The 19,786-nt window shown below is 36.0% G+C and overlaps 1 protein-coding gene across 1 annotated transcript; it reads right to left on the bottom strand.

Moving 5' to 3' along the window:
• Positions 1–1,325: 1,325 nt before the first annotated feature.
• On the bottom strand, positions 1,326–1,697 carry LOC148951784 (protein CFDP2-like). Its single transcript, XM_089089065.1, has one exon. The coding sequence runs from the start codon at positions 1,695–1,697 to the stop codon at positions 1,326–1,328; it is 372 nt and encodes a 123-aa protein (XP_088945191.1).
• Between the last annotated feature and the right edge of the window lie 18,089 nt (positions 1,698–19,786).

Genomic DNA, 19,786 nt, shown 5'->3' with positions numbered 1-19,786 from the left:
ATCCTCTCTCATTGCTTCCCATATTGCATTACAATGGGCCGAATCAAACGTGGTAATGAAGTCTATGAAGATTTGGATTGTTTCCTGCTGGTGTTTAAACCGGTGTTCAAGGATCTGTCGTAGGCTAAAAATCTGGTCACAGCAACCCATGCCTGGCCTGAATCCTGCTTGGTTGGGTCGCGTTCGGCAGTTTCTGGTGTCTCTGAATCTATTTAAAAGTATGACTGCGAACAGCTCTGCAGCAATGGGGATAAGGGATATATCCCGGTAGTTTTTGCAGTCCACTTGGTCTCCTTTTTTGAAGATAGGGACAATTATTGAGATCTTCCCGTCATCTGGGATGTATCCATTTTCCCAGCCTTCGGTTCTCACGCTATGAAGTTCATCCACCGCCACCTTGGGGAGAGTTTTCAGTAGGTCAACAGGAATCCCATCTATGACTGGGCTTTTATGGTTTTTCAAAACTTGGATCGCTTAATTACTTCATTCCTTGAGGGTGGGTCCGTACATGCATTTTCATAAGCCTAGTTGTGTGGGGGGTTCTGCGGTGCTGTAAGTGGTTGCTTTCGGTTACTATTGTCTCCTGGTCTCAATAGCTCCTGGAAGTGAACTCGCCATCTTTCGATACGCTCTTTGCTGCTTGTGAGTATTTTCCCATCCTTTGCCTTAAGCGAGGGGATGGTAGTTTTCTTCTTCTTCCCAGTGCATTCTCCAAGTATCTGATAGAGTTTCCGTATATCGTTCCGTGATGCAGCTCCTTCCATATCACTGGCAACATTAGACAAGTAGGTGTTTTTGTCAGCTCTTGCCGATTTGTGACATTCTTATCGTAGCACTTTGTATGTGGGGGACTTCTTGTTGGTCATTTCTTTTTTCTTGGCAGAGAGTTTGAGCGTCATTTCTGAGATCTATTTCTTGTTTTTACGCTTGACAAACACAAGTATGTCTGAGGCAGCTTCATTGATGTGGTCCTTGAATTTGCTCCATTTCTTCTGAATATTTGTCTTGGGGCAGTTGGGGCACTGATCATTTGGGGTTGCCTCCTCGGTGTCATCTTGAAGAACAGCGAAGCGGTTTGAGAGTTCAAGGACAAATTCTCCTCGGTACTCATTTAATTTCAGCTTTGATACGTCTATTTTCTGGTATTTTCTGGTTTGGCATAGTAGTCTCCTGGAACTAAGTCTGTACTTTAGCCTTGTCTTCAGCAAGAAGGGGTCAGATCCATTTTTCAATCCCGTGTCAGCACCTCTGTGCACTCTCGAGTCAAGCACCATGGATTTCCACCGTCGGGATACAAGGATATAATCTATTTGAGCCTTTACTCTTCAATCGTGGGATTCCCATGTATATGTATAACACGGCTTGTGCCTGAACCAGGTGTTAGCCACAGCGAGATTGTTCTGCATTGCAAACAGCAGAAGCCTGTTTCCATTTGTGCACCAGTCTCCGAGGCCATGCTTGCCGATCGCCTGTTCCGAGTTATTCATCTTTCCGCCCATTCTGGCATTAAAGTCGCCTACAATTAGGAGGATACCTTTCCGGAGAATCTTATCAATGATTGCTTGGAGGCTACTATAAAACTGATCTTTTTGCTGTTCAGTGGCATCTCTTATTGGGGCGTAAACGCTAAGGATAGTCAGATTGTTCGTGTGACCTTCAATTCTTGCCCGTACGATTCTCTCAGAACACAGGCTCATATTCGATGAGCCAAATGACTGCTTTGGGGGACAACAGGATACTTACTCCTGCTCGGCCGGATCCATCTAACGGTCCCGAGTTATAAAAAGAGACCACCTTCCCAGCATAGGATTCAAGGGTCAAGATTTTATGTCCATTTGGTCTCGTCTCAGAAACGCAGAGAATATCAAGGTTATAAAGATAAAATTCATCAGCTACAAAAGCTTGTGTCAATGAACATTTAATCAAGCACAGGTACCAGCAGTCGATATTCAGGCCTTGTCTTCTTGATAGAACATTAGCTAGTATACGTTTTGACGAGAACACCATTCTCGTTGCATCGCATAATACCGGGGATGCTGTAGCCAAACTTTTCATCGTCATATTTGTCATCATCACTGAGCGTTTCTTGGGGATAAAGTACACCACAGGGTCCCCTGTCTTGCGGTCACCCGAAGCGCGTTGGCCATCACCTTGCTCGGCTTGGAGCTCAGTGATGCTTATACCCTTGATGTTTCACCACTTTGAGGTGCGCTAGCGGATTTTCTATGCTGCCTAGGGACGGAGGGTCAAGCCTCATTGCCTGGATGCCCACCACCACAGTGGAAATTTCTAGGGCTTAGCTAGCCCTTTGCTCCCACCTAGAATCAGCAATAGGCTTCAGAAATTTAACAAGAAAGTGTATTAATTGAAATAAGATTGAAATAATTTTAAATTATAACGGAATTATATGATGGAGTTTGAAATTAAAAGTCTTAGACATCTCAGACTTTTAACAAAAATTTGTTTATGATTTTTTTTAGCCCAAAATAAAAATGGTATACGTATCTTAGTCACGGTTTTTTCAGACAAATAACTTTTGTAATGATTTTTTTTTTGTGACTTAGGTTTTTATCAGGATTTAGATATTTGTTTTTAACTTTTTTTTTCAAGTCTCTAAAACATACAGCGTCACCTAACATTTGTCGGCAGTTGTCTATTTTAATTGAAATAAATTCGTAATAAGTCTAAATTTCTAAGTTATTTTTGAAAGATGTTGAAATTTAAAGTCTTATATGTCTCTGGTACTTAAAACAGACTATATTCATATAGACTATATTCACAGTGCACTAAATTAATATTAAATTGCATGGGTGTTGAATTATAAGGAGCTTTATCGCAGGCAGCGCAATAGCGCGACGTAAGTAAAGAACGACGTTGGCACAATGTTTTTTTTCCTCCATACCCGGGCACTTTGTATCCAAGGAGTTGTCGTAGAAACTTCGAAAAGGGCTCATTCGATTGGAACTTGGACTGGTTGGTGCCCTTTTTAATAGTCGAAAGTGATTGGAGGGCAACTAGCCCCCCCCCCCACGCCCATTACTCCCCCAAACACATCCAATCAAAATTTTGAGATAGCCATTTTGTTCAGCGTAGTTGATTTTCAAATAGAAAATATGTTTTTGAGGAGGACACTCCCCCAACACCCTCAGGGCAAGGGTTTTAAGTTATGCCCTGGGGGCAAATAAGGTTTTTATAGAAGGTGTTGTCGTAGAAACTTGAAAAAAGGCTCATTCGATTGCAAATTCAAAAGGCTATTGCACTTTTCAATAGTCGAAGTGATTGGAGGGCAACTACCCCCCCCCCCCACACACATACCCATCATTCCCCCAAACACATCCAATCGAAATTTTGAGATAGCCATTTTGTTCAGCGTAGTTGATTTCCACATAGAAAATATGTTTTTGAGGAGGACACTCCCACACAACCCTCGGGGAAAGGATTTTAAGTTATGCACTGGGGGCATATAAGATTTTTATGGAAGGCGTTGTCGTAGAAACTTTAAAAAAGGCTCATTCGATCGGGAATTCAAAGGGCTAGTGCCCTTTTTCATAGTCGAAAGTAATTGGAGAGCAACTAGCCCCTCCCCCCACGCCCATCATTCCCCCAAACACATCCAATAAAAACTTTGAGATAGCCATTTTGTTCAGAGCAGTTAATTTCCAGACAGAAAATATGTTTTTGAGGAGGACACTCCCCCAAAACCCACGGGGCAAGGGTTTTAAGTTATTCCCTGAGGGCATATAAGAACGATGTTGGCACAATCTATCATTTATTATTTTTTTTCCTTTAGAGCAGGGCACTTACTATCGAAAAAGTTGTCGTAGAAACTTCGAAAAGGGCTATTTCAGTTGGGAATTGGAGTGGCTTGTGCCCTTTTTAATAGTCGAAAGTCATTGTGAGGCAACTAACAACCCTTCCGAGCACATCATTTCCCGAAACACATCCAATCAAAATTTTGAGATAGCAGTTTAGTTCAGCGTAGTTGATTTCCAGATAGAAATTATGTTTTAGAGGAGGACACTCCCCCATAGCCTTCTGGGCAAGGGTTGTAAGTTATGCCCTGGGGACATATAAGGTTTTTATAGAAGGCGGTGTTGTAGAAACTTCAAAAAAGGCTCATTCAATTGGAAATTCAAAGGGCTAGTGCCCTTTTTAATAGTCAAAAGTGATTGGAGGGCAACTATCCCTCCCCCCCACGCCCATCATTCTTCAAAAAACATCCAATCAAAATATTTGAGATAGCCATTTTATCTAACGTAGTTTTAAGTTCTGTAAATTAGGTCTTTGAGGATGACAAACCCCTGACAGCCCTCAGGGCAAGGGTTGCTGGTTATGCCCTGGGAGCATATATGGTTTTTATAGAACACGTTGTCGTAGAAACTTCAAAAAGGGTTTAGTCGAAAAGAAATTGAAATGGCTAGTGTCCTTTTTAATAGTCGAAAGTAATTGGACGGCAACTAACACCCCTTCCACACCCACCATTTCCCCAAACAGATCCAATCGAAATTTTGAGATAGCCATTTGCTCCACGCAGTTTTAAGTTCAGGAAATTATACCTTTTAGCAGAACACTCCCCCCAAAGTCTTTAAGGCAAGGGTTATAAGTTATTCCCTGGGGGCATATAATTTTTTATTGAAATCTTTGTCTTAGAAACTTGAGAAAGGGCTCATTCGATTTCAGATTGAAAGATCTAGTGCCATTTTTAGTAGTCAAAAGTTATTTGAGAGGAACTAACCCCCCTCTTTCGCCCATCTTTTCCCCAAACACATCCAATCAAAATTTTTAGATAGCCATTTTGTTCAGCTTTGTTGAATTCCAGATAGAAATTATGTTTTTGAGGAGGACACTCCCCCACAGCTCTCAGGGCAAGTGTTGTAAGTTATGCCCTGGGGGCACAAGGTTTTTATACAACGCGTTGTCGTAGAATTTTCAAAAAGGGCTCATTCGATTAGAATTGAAATGGCTAGTGCTTTTTTTAATTGTCGAAAGTGATTGGAAGGCAACTAACACCTCTTCCATGCCCACCATTTCTCCAAACGTATCCAATCAAAATTTTGAGATAGCCATTTTGTTCAACGGGATTATAACCCCCTCAGAGCCTTCAGTGCAAGGGTTGTAAGTTATGCCCTGGGGGCATATACGGTTTATATAGAAAGTTGTTGTAAAAATTTCAAAAAGTGCTCATTTTTTTGGAAATTGAAATTGCCGTTTTTAAAAGTTGAAAGTAAGTAGAGAGTGATTGACCTCCCCCCCCCCTCACGCCATATTTTCCCAAAACGCATCCAATCAAGATTTTTAGATAGTCATTTTGTTCAACGTAGTTCAAAGTTTCGGAAATTATGTCTTTGAGGATGACAACCTCCCACAGCTCTCAGGGCAAGGGTTGTAAGTTATACCCTGGGAGCATATAAGGTTTTTATTGAAAGCGTTGTTGAAGAAACTTCAAAAGGGCTCATTTAATTAGAAATTCAAAGGGCTAGTGCCCTTCTTAATAGTCGAAAATGATTGGAGGGTAACTAACCCCCCTCTCACGCCCACCATTCCCCAGAACACATCCAATCAAAATTTTCAGATAACCATCTTGTTCAACTTACTAGAAAGTTATGGAAATTAGGCCTTTGAGAATGGCACCCCGCAGCCCTCAGGGCAAGGGTTGTAAGTTATGCCCTGGGGGCATATAAGATTTTTATTGAAAGTGTTGTTGTAGAAACTTCAAAAGGGCTAATTTGATTGGAAATTGAAAGGGCTAGCCATTTTTAATAGTTGAAAGTGATTGGAGAGTGACTACCACCCCTCTAACGCCCACCATTTCCCCAAACACATCCAATAAAAATTTTGAGATAGTAATTTTGTTTATCGTATTTGAAAGTTCTGAAAATTAGGTCTTAGAGGATGGCAACCACCCTAACAGCCCTTAGGGTAAGGGTTATAATTTATATTTGCTTGTTTTTCGTCTTCATGTTTTTGCCACTGGCTGACAAAATCCTCGTTTTCTCACCCGTTTTCGGTTTTATTTTTCATTTATTATTTCCTTTCCTATCTTAATTTCATATGTTATAATTTATGCCCTGGTGCCATATAAGGTGTTTGCAGAAAGCGATGTCGTTTCAAAAAGGGCTCATTCGATTGCAAATCGAAAGGCCTAGTGCACTTTTTAATCGTCAAAAGTGATTGGAAGGCTTGACATTTTTATAGTAAAGATCAATGTGGGTATAATGTATTTTTTTTGGTGTTGTTGTTGTTTGGACCAGGACACTTCGTATCGAGGGAGTTGTCGATGGGAACTTCGAAAAGGGCTCATTTTATTGAAAATAGAAAGGGCTGATGCCTTTTTTAATAGTCAAAAGCGATTGGAGGGCAGCTAATCCCCCTCCCAAACCCACCCTTGCATTTGCCCATTATGTTTAAAAACTAAATGTTTCCTTAAGATTAAATCAAAATGCAATATGTTAATACTAATTCCCAATAAGGCATCTCAGCAGTGTCCCAAGAACAACTGAAGGTATTATATTCAGACTTTCGGGGCTACTTCTGCTCTTAAAATTTAACCAAATCAAAATAGTGTAAGTGTATTCAAGCTATCAAAGAAAGTAAACAGATTTTTTTCCGAATGGTATCACGTTTTCTATTTCAGATCAACTAGAGGAGGTATGAAACTAAATTAAACACTACTATTTGTGTCTATATTTTTAAAAGGGTGCATGTTATTGCTGAAAATTTTTCTCCAGCATACAAATAGCAGGCCAAACTATAAAGTCTTAAAAAAAAAGAAAAGATTTGAAGTATTATTTTCTTTTTCCCTGAAAAGACTATGTCAATATAAAACGAACGGAATTAATTAAAAAAAGCTTTTTCGCAAAAAAAGTTTTTCAAAGAAAAATTTTATTCTTCTTTGCCATAAAGGGTTGGTGTTACATTGGGTGTCACCGAATCTCTTCTTTTCTTCTGAGGATCATCCAACTGCCATTTCCAACTTATCTATATAAACGCTGTTCTTCTTCTTTTCAAGTTGTACTTCTTTCATAATACGGTGAGACTTTCCACAACTGAAAAAGTACATATTTATGTTAATTAAAAATCTATCACTTTTAATTTCAGCCTTTTTCAAATAAATTTCCTCATAATTTAACACTACTTCAATTTAGATTAAACACCAAAACCCATTTTGTATATCACAAAATTATTCTTTTAAGGATTCGAGAGATCTGTGACTTTTAATTTCAAAATTTTTAAATTAATTAAAAAAACTTTTACCGTAAAATAAGCTTTTCAAAGAAAAGTAAAGAACTCCATTAAATAAAAAATGAGCAAAAATAAAATCAAATAATCTACCAAGCATGAAACTTCCACAAATCAGCATCAATAAGTAAATGAAACCCAAAACGAACAGAAATTACAATAAATAACTGAGTCAAACTCAAAACGAGCAGAAATTAACTTAAGTTGGGCTCAAAACCCCTATGCCTTCCCAAGGCAAGAACAAAATTTGCACTTTAATGAAAAAAATACAAATGAATGTGCATTGTCAGTTTAATATACATATACGGATAATTAGTAATCAAAATATTAATATTATTTGATTTATTAAGTTATAAAAGTAAAAAAATATATTTTTTTTTCAGTAAAGTTTTCAGTAAAGTTGTTCTGGCCTTGGGAAGGCATAGGGGTTTTGAGCCCAAGTTATGTTAATTTCTGCTCGTTTTGAGTTTGACTCGGTTATTTATTGTGATTTCTGTTCGTTTTGGCTTTCACTTACTTATTGATGTTGATTTGTGGTAGTTTCATGCTTGGTAGATTATTTGATTTTATTTTTGATCATTTTTTGGTTATTGGAGTTCTTTACTTTTCTTAGAAAAGCTTATTTTATGGTAATTTTTTTTAAATAATTTAAAAAAGATTTAGATTAAAAGTCATGGATCTCTCGAATCCTGAAAAGAATATATTTGTGATATACTAAATGGGGTTTGGTGTTTAATTTAAATTGAAATAGTGTTAAATTATGAGGGAATTAATTTGAAAAAGGCTGAAATTAAAAATGATAGATCTCTCAAATTCTGAAAAGAATATATTTGTGATATACAAAATGAGTTTTTATGCATAATATGGACAATAAAGGGCATTAATTGAGATAAAATAGAAATAATGATGAATTAAAAGGATTTTATTTTTAAAAGGTTTAAATTCAAAGTCTCGGGTGTCTCAGGTACTAAAAAAAAGTATATTTATGACATAAAAAAGGTTTTAATGTTAAAATTTGAAAGAAGTGCACTAAATGAATACTAAATTGAAAATACTTCATATTATAAAGGGTTTTCTTCGAAAAAGTTTTAAATTAAAAGTCATAGATCTCTTGCACACTGAAAAAAAATATTCTTGAAATAAAAAATTGGTTAGCATGCTTATTTTGACAATAAAGTGGGTTAATTGAAATGAAATTGAAGTTATGTTGAATTGTAAAGGGTTTATTTGAAAGAGGTTGATATCCAAAGTCTTAGATATCTCAGGTTCTTAAAAAGAGCATATTGATGACATTGAAAAGATTCTAATGTTAAAAATTGCAAAAAAGTGCACTGAATTAATATTAAATTGAAAGAATGGTTGATTATAATGGTCTATACTTGAAAAAGGTGCATTTCTTTGAGCCCTAACTAGATCTTTCTTAATGAAAGCCGCAAATAGCAATAAATGATAAAGTGTTGTACCCACATTTTCCAATTTTGGTAGCTAGTAGCCTCCAAATGCCTTCAATACTGCTCTTCAGATGTTAACTATTCAAAGACAGCAAGCTCTCATCAAGTTGTCTTATCAAAAGCCGTAATCGAGCATATTACACCAAGGGCAGGCTGTCTAACCTCCAAAACAAACTTGAAAGATTTTTTCAATATTTCCTTTCAATTTTATCTTCAATTTGGTAGACTACAACAAAGGGCAGGCTATCTCGCCTCCCACGGGGATGACATGGTTACTTTGTTCGATTTTGTAATTGTTATTGTTGTTAATTTTTCTTGCTTCTTTCGTGACATACCTAATGTTGCATTATTGTTGGAATATGTCGTGCCATAAGCTATACACCGTATTTTGAATTTTCGCAAAAGTTTGAAAATAGTTTTTTACCCGCTCTTCATGCTACATTTTCACTAGTGATTGCGCGAAAGTATTTCAGATGGCAGTAAACATAGGCAGCTGAAAATACTAAAGTTTTTACTCTCCAATTGCCACTCAATTTATTGGACTGAAAATTTGATAATTAAGAAAATGCAACAGATTAGGCCCTTTTATCGGTACTACCTTACAATCCAGAATACACTCGAGAAGGGAAGTTATTTTATTCCTAATTAAATATACCAAAATACAATGAAAATATAATACTTTTGTAACGAAACTATGGAAACAATAAAAAGGATTTATGTAAAGCAAGCTGCCCAAAACATATTTTATTAAATATTCACCCTAAAATAACCAAAATACAAACTCTTTATATTTTTTTTCCAGGAGTACAATTTTAATTACACATAATTTATAAAAAAACAAACGCCAAGGAACCTTTCGGTTCGTTAGGCCAACTCCAACTTCCAACACATATTTTAATATAAATAGACAAAAACAAAACCATATCCCCCCCCCCCCCAATGGTCTAGCAAAACCACACAACCAAAAATTCCATTATGGCACTAATAAAAAAATCAAACAAATTGATAATTCTTATTACAAAAATCCCTCAATTTTCCCCGGAAACTACGTCGGTCATGCTCACGCACAACCCCAATTGGTAAATGACTCCAGGAGCTCGGGAAAACATGCCGAGTAGAGAACTGTAACCGGGATGTTTCACACTGCGGCCGCCAAAATGCATCTGCATTTCTTGTATTATAATTGTGAAGATCCACATCAGTTATAAACATACCCTTAAAAAATCTGGGGTAAGGTTATTAATAATATCAAACATTAACATAGATTGATAAAAAAGGATAATACCTGCAAGAGGAAGAATATTCAGTTTTAAATACACATTACTCACTGAATCTCTCGGTCCATAATTTGCTAAGGTCCTAATGGCAGAAATCTGCAAAGCTCTAAGGCGTTTCAGATGGGATTGAAAAGTGGAAGACCATACAGAAGAACAATATAAAAGGTAACAATGGACCAGTGAAAAATACAAAAGTCTAAGGACATTTGTTGGTCAAATGTGCTTCAATTTCCTAATAATTCCAACATTACGGGCAATTTCAGATGTTATGCAATTTTATGGTCTGAAAAACTAAGCGTCTCATCTACAATAATGCCTAAATAACTAGGCAAGCGCACTGATTTTCCAAACCCCAATTTATCTACCCAAGGATAATACCTTTTAGAACGAGCAAACAACATAAAATTACGCTTCTTAAAATTTATTTTCGGTTTATTCAACCTAGTCCACTTTTCATTCAAACTTATATCATGTTCGACTGCATGGATCAACTCTTCTTCATTTCTTGTGCATACCGTTAAATAATTATCATCAGCAAATAAAACTAACGCTTTTATAGGGATCACATTTGGATCTCCACTATTTACTGAATCAACAATATTATATAGAACTCCACAAAGATCATTAATATATACAGCAAATAATAGTGGACCAAGGGGAGATCCCCGTGGGACTCCAGACTCGAAATCATATTCACATGTAGCTTGTTTTCCATCATTCAAATATAATTTTCTATCACTTAGGTAAGACCTAAACAGATTCCGAGCTCTTCCTCTTATACCAGCATTATCTAATTTACACAATAGAATTTCATGGTCAAGAGAATCGAACGCTTTTAAAATATCTAAAAATACAGTTATAACTTTAAGATGTTTATCAAGGCCATCATTAACCAACGTTGTAAGAAACTGAACTGCATGCTCTGTAGAATATTGCTTTCTGAACTCAAATTGGTTCTTAAAAAAATCCTTTCTTCTCTAGAAATGTCTCAATCTTTAGGCATAATATCTTCTCGATTATTATAGCTATAATCGGATTAGTGATATCTTAAAAATTTACACTACTTTTGCAGTTTTAAACGGCTGAGGGAAGATTCCATCTTTAAAAGATCGATTAATATGTTCAAAAACTTGATCCTTAATAAATGGAAAAATTTCTTTCAGAACACGGAGGGATAAAAAAAATCTGATCCAGCGGAATTATTCTTCATTCCAGAAATCAATGTTAACACTTCACTTTCATCCGTCTTTTGCAGCCAAATATTTGTTTCACTAGCTGGCCCAATATACTGGTGAAACGACCCTTCATTTTTATTTATACTTGCTGACTGTCTAATTTCCCTACCTGCGTTAGAAAAATGATCGGCCAGTTTATCATTAAAATCTGCCCTGTATTTTTCCCTTCCACATGGCTCCTTATCAATTCTTCCAATTATTGACCGAATAACTTTCCAAGTCTTCAAGGAGCTATCTCTACACGAGTAGAGATGGGTAAGAAGGCACAGGGGGGCACCACTGCTGCCATCTATAATCGAGTCTAACGGGACAGGATCACGTGTCTTTTTCAAGGTCAATCAGGGGGTGTTTCTAAGTGTATTGACTCCGGGACGAAGTTTGCAAATGCGCACTGAATACTAACGGGGTAATGTATTGATCTGCTAACGGAAGAGAATCATGTTTCTCTTTCTAAGTCAATCAGGCAGTTACGTAAGATTTCCCATACATTACAATTCACCCTTGAGATTTTGCTTATAAGCAGTGAGGTTAAACTACCACAGTCCCAAGCCATCATGGAGATAACATTGAATATTGATGAGTTGGAAACTTTTGCTACAAAGATTTATAATGTGAGTTCTGTTTAGTAAATTTTCTTAGGTTATTTCCAAATAAAATCATTTTTGTAGTCCCCCTTCAGTATATTCAAATTCAGGGTATACCCCCTCCCTCCAATACATAAAAATCTCCACTATGGGATGTTTATAGTCGTTAGAAAGCGTAAAATACACTCTTTTTACCAGGTAACCCCCCCCCCCTCACTGTTAACGATTTTAATTTATTCATTGGAAATAATTCTCTTTTTCGATATTTCATGTAATTTTCATGCTTTCTGTATTCTAGCAAAAGTGTCAACTTACTTCTTTCATCTCTTATGACATTAAGCCACTAAGACTTAAATAGAGATAATTATTGGCACCCGTCAAGTGCACGTCCGGCTTGTTAATTCTCATGAATTAGGACCTAAGCATTATAATGCTTTCACTAAAAAGATGCTTCTTTTTTTTCAAATTCGCGAAAGTAAACTCTTTGAATTGCAAAAGGGGATGGGTGTTAGTTATAATAAATAGTTTCATATAGTATTTGTTTTCCATTTTGAGTACTCAGTGTTTATATGGGGGATTTTAAGGAAAAGACAGATACCTACTATGAGAAGGTTTATTGAAGCGCAGGTCATTTTAAATTACATAAACCTTTGACCCTAGAGGAATAATGTGCAAGTATATACGTTGCGTCTCTAGCCATATATTTAATTTTTTTCTAAATGATAAAAATAGGATTTCTATGCTTTTCGGGTTTATTTCCAACATGGAGCGTATTAAATTTTTTCTCTAAATGGTAAAAATAGGAGTACTGATTGTCAAGGTTACTACGGAGCTACTGAGGCTACTGATTATTTCTCACAAGTTAGTAGTATGTTAACTTATACTTTGGTTGCGTATATAGGAATCTCCATGTTATTTGCTTGCGTATATAGGAATCTCCATGTTATTTGCCGAGACAATGGATTTGCTTGGCTTATGTTCCTTCCATTGTTATTCTATGGGACCTCTACACGTGATTAAACACGTTATGAAACTACGTTCTATTTGCTCATGCTCCGTTGGTACCATTCCAAACGATGTGAGATTCCCCTCCTGTTCCTAAACATTGCAAAAAAGATAGCAGTATGAACGGGGATTCCCCCCACACAAATTTGTTTCAACTCCAAGTTTTTCAACCAGACTGGTTTTTTGAAAGCATAGTGTGTACATGTGTGTAGGCTTTGTTATTAAAAACTTGGACACTACAATCGGAATTTTTTGATTGACATTTAAAAAGGGGTAATGAGATTTGCGAATTGGAGTGTAGGATTCGCGAATTTGATTCTATTAAGGATTTACTTGAAATACAATTTTTTAACTAGAAATGGCTGAAAAGTGTTTTGGGGGAGATGAGTTGATGGTGTACTGTATAATACACAACCGGTGATTGGACAGTACAATCAGAATTGTTTGATTGATATTTAAAAACGTGTAATAAGATTTGCGAATAGGAGTGTAGGATTCGGGAATTTCATCCTATTAATGATATACTTGAAATAAAAGTTTTTAGCTAGAAATGGCTGAAAAGTGTTTTGGGGGAGATGGAGTGATTGTGTACTGTATAATAAACATGTGATGTTTGGACAGTGTTGTCAATTTAAAATAGTTTAACGTTCCCTCCTTCCCCCATTTCTGAGGGCAGCGGAGGGGGGGGGGTCAATTTTGGACCGAAAACCAAAATACTTAGAATCCAAAATAAATGGGATCTGCCTCAAGGGGAAGGCTCAGAGGCCCTTCGTTCCCCCATTTCTGAGGGCGGGGGAGGGAGGGGGGTCAATTTTGGAGGGAAAACCAAAAATACTCAGAATCGAAAATAAATGGGATCTGCCTCAAGGGGAAGGCTCAGAGGCCCTTCGTTCCCCCATTTCTGAGGGCAGGGGAGGGGGGAGGGTCAATTTTGGAGGGAAAACCAAAAATGATCAGAATTGAAAATAAATGTGATCTGCCTCAAGGGCAAGGCTCAGAGGCCCCTCCTTCCTCCATTTCTGAGCGCAGGGGAGGGGGGGTCAATTTTGGAGGGAAAATCAAAAATGCTCAAAATCGAAAATAAATGGGATCTGCCTCAAGGGGAAGGCTTAGAGACCCTTCGTTCCCCCATTTCTGAGGGCAGGGGAGGGGGGTCAATTTTGGAGGGAAAACCAAAAATACTCAGAATCGAAAATAAATGGGATCTGCCTCAAGCGGAAGGCTCAGAGGCCCTTCGTTACCCCATTTCTGAGGGCCTGGGCGGGGGGGGGTCAATTTTGGAGGGAAAATCAAAAATGCTCAGAATCAAAAATAAATGGGATCTGCCTCAAGGGGAAGGCTCAGAGGCCCCGCCTTCCGCCATTTATGTGGGCAGGGGAGGGGGGTTCAATTTTGGAGGGAAAATCAAAAATGATAAGAAAAGAAAATAAAGGGGCTCTGCCTCAAGGGGAAGGCTTAGAGGCCCTTCGTTCCCCCATTTCTGAGGGCAGAAGAGGGGGGGGTCAATTTTGGAGGGAAAACAAAAAATACTCAGAAGCGAAAACAAATGGGATCTGCCTCAAGGGGAAGGCTCAGATTCCATTCGTGCCCCCATTTCTGCGGGCCGGGGAGGGGGGTCAATTTTGGAGGGAAAATAAAAAATGCTCAGAATCGAAAATAAAGCGTGATCTGTCTCAAGGACAAGGCTCAGAGGCCCTTCCTTCCTCCATTTCTGAGGGCAGGGGAGGGGGTCAATTTTGGTGGGAAAATCAAAAATGCTTAGAATCGAAAATAAATGGGATCTGCCTCAAGGGGAAGGCTCAGAGGCCCTTCGTTCCCCCATTTCTGAGAGCCGGGGCGGGGGGGGAGGTTAATTTTGGAGGGAAAACCAAAAATACTCAGAATCAAAAATAAATGGGATCTGTCCCAAGGGCAAGGCTCAGAGGCCCCTCCTTCCTCCATTTCTGTGGGCAGGGGTCAATTTTGGAGGGAAAAACAAAAAAACTCAGAATCGAAAATAAACGGGATCTGCCTCAAGGGCAAGTAGTTCATTTTGAATTTCTTTCATTGAAATGCAAGAGTTGGAATATTTCAGTAGTGTTTTGTTGTGCTTTACCTTGTCACAGTTACATTCTGTAGATTTTAATAGTTCATTTTGAATTTCTTTCATTGAAATGCAAGAGAGGGAATATTTCAGTAGTGTTTTGTTGTGCTTTACCTTGTCACAGTTACATTTTCTTAATTTTTCAAAGTTCGTTTTGAATTTCTTTCGTGAAATGTAAGAATTGGAATATTTCAGTACCGTCTTTTCTTGGTTTACCTTGTCATAGCTACATTCTCATGATTTTTCAATGTACATATTGAATTTCTGTCGTGAAATGCAAGAGTTGGAATATTTCAGTATTGACTTGTTGTACTTTACCTTCTCACAGTTACATTCTCTTATTTTTTCGAAGTTCATTTTGAATTTCATTCGTAAAATGCAAGAGTTTAAATATTTCAGTAGTGTTTTGTTGTGCTTTACCTTGTCACAGTTACATTCTGTTAATTTTCATAGTTCATTTTGAATTTCTTTCATTGAAATGCAAGAGTTGGAATATTTCAGTAGTGTTTTGTTGTGCTTTACCTTGTCACAGTTACATTCTGTTTATTTTCATAATTAATTTTGAATTTATGTCATTGAAATGCAAGAGTTGGAATATTTCAGTAGTGTTTTGTTGTGCTTTACCTTGTCACTGTTACATTCTCTTAATTTTTCGAAGTTCATTTCGAATTTCTTTCATGAAATGCAAGAATTGGAATATTTCAGTAGTGTCTTGTAGTTGTTTACCTTGTCACAGCTACATTCTAATTATTTTTCAAAGTTCATTTTGAATTTCTGTCGTGAAATGCAAGAGTTGGAATATTTAGTAGTGACTTGTTGTGCTTTACCTTGTCACAGTTACATTCTCTTTATTTTTCTAAGTTCATTTTGAATTTATGTCTTGAAATTCAAGAGTTGGAATATTTAAGTAGTGTTTTGTTGTGCTTTACCTTGTAACTTTTACATTCTGTTGATTTTCATAGTTCATTTTGAATTTCTTTCATTGAAATGCAAGAGTTGTAATATTTCAGTAGTGTTTTGTTGTGCTTTACCTTGTCAAAGTTACATTCTCTTAATTTTTCGAAGTTCATTTTGAATTTTTTTCGCGAAATGCAAGAATTAGAATATTTCAGTAGTGTCTTGTCGTGGTTTACCTTGTCACAGCTACATTCTCATGATTTTTCAAAGTTCATTTTGGATTTCTTTCGTTGAAATGCAAGAGTTGGAATATTTCAGTAGTGACGTGTTGTGCTTTACCTTGTCACAGTTACATTATGTTGATTTTTCGAAGTTCATTTTGATTTTCTGTCTTTAAATGCAAGAGTTGGAATATTTCAGTAGTGTTTTGTTGTGCTTTACCTTGTCACAGTTACATTCGGTTGATTTTCATAGTTCATTTTGATTTTCTTTCATTGAAATGCAAGAGTTGGAATATTTCAGTAGTGTTTTGTTGTGCTTTACCTTGTCACAGTTACATTCTCTTAATTTTTCAATGTTCATTTTGAATTTCTTTCGTGAAATGCAAGAATTGGAATATTTCAGTAGTGTCTTGGAGTGGTTTACCTTGTCACAGCTACATTCTCATGATTTTTCAAAGTTCATTTTGAATTTCTGTCGTGAAATGCAAGAGTTGGAATATTTCAGTAGTGACTTGTTGTGCTTTACCTTGTCACAGTTACATTCTCTTGATTTTTTTAAGTTCATTTTGAATTTCTGTCGTAAAATGCAAGAGTTGGAATATTTCAGTAGTGTTTTGATGTGCTTTACCTTGTCAGAGTTACATTCTCTTTATTTTCAGAGTTAATTTTTGAATTAATTTCATCGAAATGCAAGATTTGGAATATTTCAGTAGTGTTTTGTTTCGCTTTACCTTGTCAGAGGTAAATTCTATTGATTTTCATATTTCATATTTAATTTATTTAATTTAAATGCAAGACTTGGAATATTTCAGTAGTGTTTTGTTGTGCTTTACCTTGTCACAGTTACATTCTTTTGATTTTTCGAAGTTCATTTTGAATTTCTGTCGTGAAATGCAAGAGTTGGAATATTTCAATAGTGTTTTGTTGTGCTTTACCTTGTCACAGTTACATTTTGTTGATTTTCATAGTTCATTTTGAATTTCTTTCATTGAAATGCAAGAGTTGGAATATTTCAGTAGTGTTTTGTTAAGCTTTACCTTGTCACTGTTACATTCTCTTAATTTTTCAAAGTTCATTTTGAATTTCTTTCGTGAAATGCAAGAATTGGAATATTTCAGTAGTGTCTTGTCGTGGTTTACCTTGTCACAGCTACATTCTCATGATTTTTCAAAGTTCATTTTGGATTTCTTTCGTTGAAATGTAAGAGTTGGAATATTTCAGTAGTGACTTGTTGTGCTTTACCTTGTCACAGTTACATTCTCTTGATTTTTCGAAGCTCATTTTGAATTTCTTTCATGAAATGCAAGAGTTGGAATATTTCAGTAGTGTTTTGTTGTGCTTTACCTTGTCACAGTTACATTCTCTTTATTTTCATGGTTCATTTTGAATTTCTTTCATTGAGATGCAAGAGTTGGAATATTTCAGTAGTGTTTTTTTTTGCTTTACCTTGTCACAGTTACATTCTCTTAATTTTTCAAAGTTCATTTTGAATTCCTTTCGTGAAATGCAAGAATTGGAATATTTCAGTAGTGTCTTGTCGTGGTTTACCTTGTCACAGCTACATTCTCAGGATTTTTCAAAGTTCATTTTGAATTTCTGTAGTGAAATGCAAGAGTTGGAATATTTCAGTAGTGAATTGTTGTGCTTTACCTTGTCACAGTTACATTATCTTTATTTTTCTAAGTTCATTTGGAATTTCTGCAGTGAAATGCAAGAGTTGGAATATTTCAGTAGTGTTTTGTTGTGCTTTACCTTATCACAGTTACATTCTGTTGATTTTCATAGTTCATTTTGAACTTCTTTCATTGAAATGCAAGATTTGGAATATTTCAGTAGTGTTTTGTTGTGCTTTACCTTGTCACAGTTACATTCTCTTAATTTTTCAAAGTTCATTGTGAATTTCTTTCGTGAAATGCAAGAATTGAAATATCGTTTCATCAACTGAAAGTAAGGAACAACATCAAAACTTAAAAACGGACAGAAAATAGAGGCTGTTAAAAGCATATTGAGCCTGTTCATGAGACACCAGTAAAAATTGTGTAGGATTCAAAATGGAATAATGATTATTCTACTGATTACGAACTAAGAGAAGACAGTAACTCCATTATCAAGAGAGAACATGGCGAACTATTTTATTGAACAGATTCAAAATGTTCAAGTTGAATAAAATATGCAAAGTCGACATAGCTTTATTTCATTTTTTAAGGTTAATTTAGCCGAGGTTACGTGCGCGCACGTAACCTCGTCTAAATTAACCTTAAAAAATTAAATAAAGCTATGTCGACTTTGCATATTTTATTCAACTTGAACATTTTGAATCTGTTCAATAAAATAGCTTTTAACAGCCTCTATTTTCTGTCCGTTTTTAAGTTTTGATGTTGCTCCTTACTTTCAGTTGAAGAAACGATATTCCAATTCTTGCATTTGACGAAAGAAATTCAAAATGAACTTTGAAAAATTAAGAGAATGTAACTGTGACAAGGTAAAGCACAACAAAACACTACTGAAATATTCCAATTCTTGCATTTAAATGAAAGAAATTCAAAATGAACTATGAAAATCAACAGAATATAACTGTGACAAGGTAAAGCACAACAAAACACTACTGAAATATTCCAACTCTTGCATTTTACGACAGAAATTCAAAATGAACTTCGAAAAATCAAGAGAATGTAATGGTGACAAGGTAAAGCACAACAATTCACTACTGAAATATTCCAACTCTTGCCTTTCACGACATAAATTTAAAATGAACGTTGAAAAATAATGAGAATGTAGCTGTGACAAGGTAAACCACGACAAGACACTACTGAAATATTCCAATTCTTGCATTTCATGAAAGAAATTCAAAATGAACTTTGAAAAATTAAGAGAATGTAACTGTGACAAGGTAAAGCACAACAAAACACTACTGAAATATTCAAACTCTTGCATTTCAATAAAAGAAATTCAAAATGAACTATGAAAATCAACAGAATGTAACTGTGACAAGGTAAAGCACAACAAAACACTACTGAAATATTCCAACTCTTGCATTTCACGACAGAAATTCAAAATGAACTTCGAAAAATCAAAAGAATGTAATGGTGACAAGGTAAAGCACAACAAGTCACTACTGAAATATTCCAACTCTCGCATTTCACGACAGAAATTCAAAATGAACTTTGAAAAATCATAAGAATGTAGCTGTGACAAGGTAAACCACGACAAGACGCTACTGAAATATTCCAATTCTTGCATTTCACGAAAGAAATTCAAAACGAACTTTGAAAATTAAGCGAATGTAACTGTGACAAGGTAAAGCACAACAAAACACTACTAAAATATTCCAACTCTTGTATTTCAAAGAAACAAATTCAAAATGAGCTATGAAAATCAACAGAATGTAACTATGACAAGTTAAAGCACAACAAAACACTAACTGAAATATTCAAACTCTTGCATTTCAATGACAGAAATTCAAAATGAACTTCGAAAAATCAAGAGATGTAACTGTGACAAGGTAAAGCACAACAAGTCACTACTGAAATATTCCAACTCTTGCATTTCAACGAAAGAAATCCAAAATGAACTTTGAAAAATCATGAGAATGTAGCCGTGACAAGGTAAAGCGCGACAAGAAACTATTGAAATATTCCAATTCTTGCATTTCACGAAAGAAACTCAAAATGAACTTTGAAAAATTAAGAGAATGTAACTGCGACAAGGTAAAGCACAACAAGTTACTACTGAAATATTCCAACTCTTGCATTTCACGACAGAAATTCAAAATGAACTTTGAAAAATCATGAGAA

This window comes from Artemia sp. Qi Xiang Cuo, chromosome 5 (genome assembly GCF_049724085.1).
Source record: "Artemia sp. Qi Xiang Cuo chromosome 5, ASM4972408v1, whole genome shotgun sequence".
In the NCBI taxonomy this organism is placed as follows: Eukaryota; Metazoa; Arthropoda; class Branchiopoda; order Anostraca; family Artemiidae; genus Artemia; species Artemia sp. Qi Xiang Cuo.
The sequence above is the reverse complement of the archived record's forward strand: the minus strand, read 5'-3'. Positions and strand labels throughout refer to the sequence as shown.